At 46.6% G+C, this 8,509-nt stretch overlaps 1 protein-coding gene across 3 annotated transcripts; it reads left to right on the forward strand.

Annotated features, from left to right (window-relative positions):
* The first annotated feature begins 2 nt into the window (after positions 1-2).
* Positions 3-7,052, forward strand: SKP1 (S-phase kinase associated protein 1). Of its 3 annotated transcripts, none has more exons than XM_048960296.1 (6): positions 3-26; positions 2,633-2,729; positions 4,641-4,714; positions 5,445-5,588; positions 6,220-6,360; positions 6,541-7,052. In XM_048960296.1, exons 2-6 carry the CDS (start codon positions 2,633-2,635, stop codon positions 6,574-6,576), a joined length of 492 nt encoding a protein of 163 aa, XP_048816253.1. In that variant the 5' UTR covers positions 3-26; the 3' UTR covers positions 6,577-7,052. The 3 variants fall into 3 exon arrangements, with proteins under 3 accessions (XP_048816253.1, XP_048816251.1, XP_048816252.1); XM_048960294.1 differs by lacking the exon at positions 3-26 and adding an exon at positions 140-267; XM_048960295.1 differs by lacking the exon at positions 3-26 and adding an exon at positions 2,004-2,092.
* The last annotated feature ends 1,457 nt before the right edge of the window (positions 7,053-8,509 follow it).

Below are 8,509 nucleotides of genomic sequence, written 5' to 3' on the forward strand. Positions count from 1 at the left end.
CTCCGTTTCCCTCCTTCCCTTTCCCGGTGTGTGCTATACGGGGCTTTTCACACTACGCTCGCTCTCAGCGCGGCTCGGGAGCGAGAAGCGGAGTGCTTCGATCAGGCGCTCTCTGCGGGCAGCCCGGCTGCGAGGCAGCGAGAGGCGGGGTCCTCCGCCCCTCCCCCCGCGCCCCTCCCCCCCACAAAGCCGCCGCCGCAGTCGAGCTCCGAGCGCCGCTGCTATCGGGAGCCGTCAGCAGCTGCTGGGCGTCGCCCGCGCCTCACGGTGAGGCCTCCGCGGACGGGAGGTGTCGAGGCCGAGCGGGAAGCGGCGTCTGATGCGGCCCTGGGAGGGCTGAGCCGTGGGACCGGGCCGCGGGGCTGCGGGGCCGGCTGGGGGCGGGCGGAGGGCGGCGGCGAGACCGCGGGGCGGCTGAAGGGGGAGAGGGCCGGGCCGGGAGTTCGCTGTACTGCGGGGGGAGTGAGAAGGGCGGCGAGGGAAGCGCCGCGCTGTAAACAAGGCGGGGCTCCTCCCGGCGCTCCTTCCCGCTCACCTGGCGGCGCTGCGGGCACGGTGGCTCCGCGCGGCGCTGCTGTGGGCGGGACTGGGCGCCGAGCGGCCCCTCCTCCACCCCGGCCGGTGATCCGGGGGGTTTCGGGTCCGTTCGGTCACAGCGGTGCCGCTCCCTGGGCCTGTCGGCGTGCGGAGCTCTGTTACACCAGAAGGGGCTAAAACGTAACAAACGGCGACGTTTGTGTACGCGATGCGCCGCTTTATCGCTGATAACAGCTGAGCTGCTTTGGCTTCGGCTGATGAAGGCTCGTCCCGAGCAGGGCAGGCCGTGGTGGAAGCAGTGCGGGCGGTGCAGCAGCCCCGAGACAGGCGGTGTTCTGCATCCCGGCTGCGCTGAGCAGCGTTACGTAACGCCAGGCACGGGCAGGGGGCTGGGAGCTGCTGCGTGGAGCTGGGCTTGTGCTGAGTGCTTCCAGCTCGGTACGCAACACGCGTGCCTTGATGTTCCTTCCCCTCCCCCTCTTTCAGAGCGTGTCCAAGCTACGGTGTGGGGTTGTGCTTTAACCCTCACTTGATTTTTGTGGGTGCTCACATATATGTGTGTATCTTGAGAGTGGCCACGGCTGTGTCCTTCCAGAACTCCAATCCTAATTAGGAGCAGCACTGTCATATAGGGTTACACTGCTGTGTGAACATTAACTAGCTGCTCGCTCTGCCAAATGGAAATTAAAGCAGTGAGGACTTGGGGCTGCTGTGAGCTGCTTAATAGTGTACTCTGGCTGGCCTTCATTGGCCTCGGTTTGTTGCAGTGCTGTCAGGCTGGGCCATACTGATGAGCTATAGGAGGCGTTTGTAAAAGGATAATGTATTTCTGCTTCAGGTGGTGCAGGTGATCCAGTTTTGGTATTTCAGGTATGACTGCAGGGAGTCAGCATGCTTAGGTGGTAAACTTGGCTGGGGAAGAATGTCTGGAAAGGGATTGAAGTGAATTTGAAATTAAATGAATTTGAAATTCATCGTCTCTGGGGTTTTCCTCTAAGACAACTTGCAGGCTGCACTTACAGTTATGTGCTGTAGGTATCTTCAAGCTGTTGTATTGAGGAAAAATAGTGTTGCGCTGGTCTGCTGGAAACAAATGTCTGAATGGTAAAGGAGTGCATCCCACGAGTTTAAGCACTGATTAACAGGTTTTTGCAGTCAGGTTTGTTGTGTCTTTCAGGTCCTTTCATTTTAGTATCTCTGCAGAGCTTAAGCACAGCTTCAGACAGAAGCTCTAACCTGGTAGCTGCTGTATCATTTCACGACTCCTGGCTCTGAGTTATGTGTGTGAGAAGGTGTTGTTTTGTAAACATTATTTATCAGTGAAATTTTCCAAGTCTGCCGCTTGCACTGCAGGCCTTATCAGCGTCTGAGAAACTTGGTGAAAATACTGAGTCATCCTACCTTTTCCTAATATAACGATGTGCTGATGTAACTTCCTACTCTGTGAGAGCGGTGGTAAGTGCTGATAGTGTTCCTCTTAGGGCTGGATTGCTTTCTCAGGCTCTTCAGAATGCAGAGCACTTTCTGAAGGAAGCGTTTGATCCTGGATAGTCTGGTTTGTTTGGCTCTGTTTGGGGTTGGGGGAGTCGGACTGGAGCACATCTGGAGGTTTCTTCTGACTTCTGTTTTGTTGTTCTGGTCCAGGTGCCATCATTTAGAAACTGCTTTTGGGATTTGCCCTCAGTGAATGGTTAAAATGAGCAGTGGTTGAGTTTGAAGACAAGCAGCGTTTTGGAATTGTTGAGGGGCTGTTTCAACAGAAAGATTGCTGTAGTGCAGTGCTGTACGTAAAGGCAGATCAATTGATCAGTAAATAGTGCTTCTGTCTATTCTATTTCGCTTTCAACTTAAGGAAAAAAATCCAGGTTCCTTCTATTTTAAATGATTGGTTGGTGTATTTGTATCAATCCTTCTTAAGCATCAGGATTAGTGACCTTAGGACTGTTGATTCAAGCAGCAAATAATTGAAGTGTGCCGCAGGTGACACGGGCTGTTCAGAGGCAGTATAAATAGTGAAGGGAACTATGTATTTGAATCAGCTGAACTTGTGAAATCTGATGAATATTGTGTGAAAATAACTGTCCTTTTCCTGTAGATGCCTTCAATTAAGCTGCAGAGTTCAGATGGAGAGATTTTTGAAGTCGATGTTGAAATCGCAAAACAGTCCGTGACCATAAAGACGATGCTGGAAGGTAAGAATGGGAGCTGAGGTAACAGCGTGTGGGCAGGATCTGCGACCAAGGGGGCGAGCTGGTGCTGAGCAGAGGCCTGGGCCTGACTTGCTGTCTCCTGTTGGAGCAGCTGGAACAATTGCCAGCGTGGCTTGAGCGTTGTTTGGGATAAACATTTTCTCTCAAACCTTGAACTGCAGCCCTCTTCTTAAATGCAGTTCCCAGCAGGCTGGCAAAATATAAATCCCCCACTGCTTTGCCTATGGCTTGCTTCAGCTCTGTAAAAGTTAGGCAAAGTGAAGTTTAATAAACGCTTCTAGTTTATGTTAAGCTGAGCTTTTCTTTTAATCATGCAAGTCGTTGTTGCTCTCTAACTGTCTTAAATGGAGAAGGGAAACATGAATTAATGCCATGAATGAAGAGTTGGAGGGAGATCTGCATTTATGCAGTGAAATTATTTGATAAATAGTTGGTTCTGATCTCTTGCTGACATGAATTTGAAACAAAAGAGCTCGTGGTGGGGGAGGGGAGTTGCCAGATGGCTGAGATACAGAGCAAACTGTGTCTAATCTGTCTGGTGCAAATCCTCATTGTTTACTGTTTTCTTTCCAGTTTTTGAGCATATTCACAAGTTTGGGCATATTAGAAAATACCTTCTTGTAGATCTAGTTAAAATGAAGTCCTTGGCTGTGTATCTTTGGTTGTGACTCGTCAGACGTAAGAACAGTAACAGAAATAAGGTTGAAACACACCAACCATTGGACCACTCCAGTTCTGGTAATGAGATGCTTTCAAACACGATGAGCAACGTGAGCAGGAAACTGGCAATCAGTGGGAATGTAATTCCTCTCCATTTTCTCACACGCAGGCTGTGTCACTGGCAGCATTTGGTGACAAACAGGTATTGATGAGAATGCCTGTGCTGAAGGTATTGTAGGCTGGGCACCACCAGCTGGCCTCTTAGTGAGCTGACCAAGATCCAGTCTGCTAAGCAGCATAGAGAAAAGCCATTCTGCTGTACAGGTGTTTAAGCACCATCAGTCAATACCTGCTGCTTTGTTTGATGTCAGTGAAGGGGAGGAGGTAAAAAGTGAAGTTGCATCAGGTCTCACCAATGTAGCACTGATTTTCTGATGAGAGATGAAACTCCAGTTTAGGAGGGGTGGGGATGAGCTGAGCAGAGCTGGCTGATGATGGGGTACTTCTTGAGTTACTTCCCTGTGCCAGCAACTTAGTATAGACTGTCTGGTGATATTGGTTTTACACCAATATCTGTTAGTATCTTGAAAGGATGCATTTGGGGTTTCCAGTAATTGGTAACATATGCAAAATGACTTTTTTACTGACTTCAATGTCAGTATTTTGGTTTCAGAATCTACGAAATCAGATGTTCTGGACAAAAGGTAGCACTGATTGATATCCCACCAACGACAGCAGTTGACCTGTCTAAATACAACAGCTTCAGCATTTACTGCTCCTGTGCAAGACAAAGCATCTGTACTCGCCACGTTAGGTCTGAGTTCTTATTTGATAAAAGAATGGCAGACCTTGGTTGAAACAATGAGGTTTAACTTGCGGATTGGAAGTGGTGAGCATTCATAAATCTTCTTAAGCATTCTGTTCCCAGAACATGGAACTGTCACCTTCTGCTGGGACAAGTAACTGCCTTAGCGGGTTGTTCGTGCTCAAACATGTCAGCATCTCTTTGGAGGCAGCACTGTTAAGCTGCTCAGCTCCAGTTAGTGGAACCCAGCACGTGTAACGCAGCCGTGCTCTGCAAAACCACCCTCAAGTTTCTGCCTTTGCTTTGACATCATTTGCTGTTTGTCTGTTCAGCTCAGTATTGTTAGAATAGTGGAGAACTGATGAAGCAGCCCAGGCTGGAGAACAAAGCTTTAGGCTGCTGGCTGCAGGTCATCTTTCCATTTGTAGACTTGGGAATGGATGATGAAGGCGATGATGACCCAGTCCCTCTTCCAAACGTCAACGCAGCTATTTTAAAAAAGGTAAGGCACTGGGAAGTGATGGCGTTGTGTATCAGTAATGAGATGGGAAATTAATGCTGCAGTTAAGTATTACTATTGAAAATATTTCCCAAGTGTTGGCTACAAGTGTAGCACCATCATGAGGTGTGTGAGCAGTTTATCTCAGAACTGGGCTGAGGCTCACAGCTCATGGTTAAAGAGCTACACGAATGACCTGGAATGGCAGGTGGAGGCTGGGCAGGGCTCCTAAGGCATAGGGCTGGTGCTGGACATCTGTGCTCACTAGCATCTCGTGGTTTTAAAGCACTGATTGTAACTGGGTTGTGTGAGCTGAGGTGGCTCTTAATGAGTTCAGAATGGAAGGAGAAAGGTTAAAGGGCAGGCAGCAGTGAGAGTCACAGCCAGGGAGTGTTCCAGCTCCTCAAAATGAGGCCTGTGTTACTTCTGTATGGTCCTGTGTGTGTTAGCACAGGATTTATTGTTTACTTTGACTGCTAGGAGCTGCTCCTCAGAATCCAGAGTATTTAATTGACTGGCTGCTGTCTCAGTTGAGCTTCGTGAAGACTGGTGGGTTCCAGGATTGGGGATTAGTTCTTCTAAGAGGAAAATATAAGATGATGAAACATGAACAGGTGATTCTAATATCAGTCCAGAAGGAAAAGTACAGTGCTCCTAGAACAAAGTAATGTTAGAGCTGGGGCCTAATGGGAAAGTCACTTGGGTAAAAGTGTATTATCAAAACTGTAATTAGGTGATTCAGTGGTGCACCCATCACAAAGATGATCCACCTCCTCCCGAGGATGATGAGAACAAGGAGAAAAGAACGGATGACATCCCTGTGTGGGATCAAGAATTTCTGAAAGTAGACCAAGGAACACTTTTTGAGCTCATCCTGGTAAGCTTGTGTTGTGGAAGCATGAAGGCTGTGCCTGCACAGTGACCTCTGTTTGTTTTACCAGTAAGTCTTGATGCTGCTTGAAGAACTTCTTAATGTAGGAAACATGGGGAGGGCAACTGGTTGGCTGAATCTGGTGAATGGCAGATGCTTGTTAATATCATGCTAGGCACTAATTAATGCTTGCTCATCTGTCAGTTCCTGTACTTGTCTGTAGTTGTGGCCCCTTTTCACTTTCGAGTCTTGGCTGATGTCTTATTACTTTAAGTGGTGTTTTAGAGACCTGCATAAATACACATTTTTTAAAAAGCTAATTACTGTCTTACATGAAATCTACCTCGTGGCTCCTGTCTTAGCTAGCTAACAGCACTCAAGTATTCAACATCTCAGAGGTGTGTGCGAGGTTCTGAAAGCCTTGTATGAAAGGAGATGGGGCTTTCATGGTAGAAATGACTCCAGTTTGGCAGGTGAACTTCAGTTGTTAATTCAGGGCTCTAGCTGGAAGCTTCTCAGAGCGATTTGGCTCTTAGTGGTTACAGCATTCTGCAGTGCTGGGAGCAGAACTGTAGTGGTACATCTGCAGAGGCAGAACATTGATCTGGAAGCTTTAAATTTGGAAACTGTTTTACAGGCTGCAAATTACTTGGACATCAAAGGTTTGCTTGATGTCACATGCAAGACAGTTGCCAACATGATCAAGGGGAAAACTCCAGAAGAAATTCGCAAGACATTCAATATTAAGAATGACTTCACTGAAGAGGAAGAAGCACAGGTACTCGATCTGGGTTTAATTATAACGTAGCTGCTTTTCTGCTGCACTAACATGTGATGCTTCATAATTTCATGATGCTGTGCCTTTCTACAGTAAGTGAACTCCAATGCTTGTAGGAGTTTGCTTCCCCTTGAGCTTTGGAAGCTTACTGCATTGTTACCAGTTACGTTGTTCTTCCAGGTACGTAAGGAGAACCAGTGGTGTGAAGAGAAGTGAAGCGCTGTGCCTGACACTCGAACACTGTAAGGATTGTTCCGAATACTAGTTGCACTGCTCTGTTCATAATTGTTAATATTAGACAAATGCAGCAGCAAATGAAGTTGTGTTAGCAAGATATTGTTCCCTTTGCATGTGTAGTGTTGTTTTTTTTTGAGTATAAATTTAAATCTGCGTTTTTACTAGTGTAATGGGGTGTCTTTTTACTTTACTCTGCAACGAATAAAGCTGAACCAAGTGTGGATCCTGTATGGAAAGTAGCACTTAAGGTTGTCATTTTCGTTATGCTTTTTTATCTGTTCCCAGTCCAGTTACAATCTTAAGTGTTGACTCCACCATTGTAAATAAAACCACCTTTGCTTTCTTCCTCAGGAAGAACAAAACACTTATTTACAGGGTATTGATGGCTTCAGAAAGGAAAATTAAATGTCTTGGGGAGCTACATGAAGTTTAAAAAAAAAAAAAAAATTTGTTGGATTTCTTACAGAGACATTTGGAAAAATTGGTGTTGTTACAGCTGTGTGACTCCAAGGAAGGTTCTTGTTCTGCATTTAAAAAAGATCTGTCCACTTCCTTGTCCTGTTGGCCTTGCCTGATAGGCCAGTGAGTAGTGAAAGATGTGAGCCAGGGCTTAGCAAGCTTCTGACAGCAAACTTGGCAGACTTGTACCATGTCCTGCAGCCGTGCCTCTGGCTGCCAGCAGGTGGGACGTGTGTTGCTTTCTGCACAGGACAGGTGTGTTTTTATACTTCTTTTTTGGCAAAAGTGGAACCCAGGTTTGACCAAAAAAACGACTGACATTACCAAAGTTAATACTATTGACCTGTGCATGCCATTAGTGGCTGTTTTTTAGGCAATTTTAAACTACCCTTGTGATGTAGCTCTTTAAAACATGGATTTCATGTATCCACGGGAGATCTTTTTGCCTATGTATGTGAAACTTCTGCTTGTAGAGACTTCTTATTGCATACAAAGCTAATGCAATATTGAGCTTGACTTCTTTGGACAAAGCCACTTGCAACTAGTTAAACAGTAACTGGTTTCCTGATTTTTATTTTAATTTTTTTTTACAGTTCCCTTATAGGGAGTAGGGGGTGGTTTTGTGGTAGATCTGAGGTGTGCTCTTAGCTTGTATTGCATTCCATTCTCTGTATAAATCTTAGAGTAGAATGAACCTTAATAAACATACTTATCTCACTTTAAACATCAGTGTTTCACTTCTGAGTTAATAAAGGGCTTTCAAACTTGTATTTACAAACGGTTCTAATGGCCTGAAACTGGACAGCCTGCCCCCCTTACTGAGTGTGTGAGCCATAGCACCGAGGGATGCTTAACTGGAGTGAAATCTGTATCTGTTGTAAACGATTAGAGTGCAAGCTGCTGCTCAGTCAGTCAGCAGCTCCTCAGGTGAAGTCTGAAGCTAAATCCAGATGGGTTTTTTTTGATGGCTTACCAGCTTTGAGGTAATGTTGCTTTGATGTAACCATTAATGAGAGCATTCATAACTCGTTCTAAAGCAGCACTCAGATCTGTGCTTTAGAGGCAGCTGCTGGTCACAGATGCTTATTCATAAGGCTGCTGGGCTGCCCTTGTGCTGCTGATAGCATTGTCAGCGGGCACAAAATGCTCCAGTGTTACAGACTGGGACGTTCCAAGCCTGCCAAGCATCCTGTATTGTAAACAGTACAACTCTGTTAAAGTGCCCCTAGTGAAAAGCTGCTGATAACAGTTCCTGTAGTTCAGTGTTCAGCTCACCCTGCATTCCTACAAGAAATAAATCCATCTCTGTGCACCAAATAAGCATTCAGGTTAACACTGGTTTCATCTCGAAGTGACCGTTCCAATACAGAAGCTGTAGTTGTGCTCAATGGCAGAAGCCTCCAGCTGCTTCCTTGAGGTGCTGGTCAGCAGCAGCTGCTGCCTCACGTGGTGC

The sequence above is a fragment of the Lagopus muta genome, chromosome 14, assembly GCF_023343835.1.
Source record: "Lagopus muta isolate bLagMut1 chromosome 14, bLagMut1 primary, whole genome shotgun sequence".
NCBI classification, from domain to species: Eukaryota; Metazoa; Chordata; class Aves; order Galliformes; family Phasianidae; genus Lagopus; species Lagopus muta.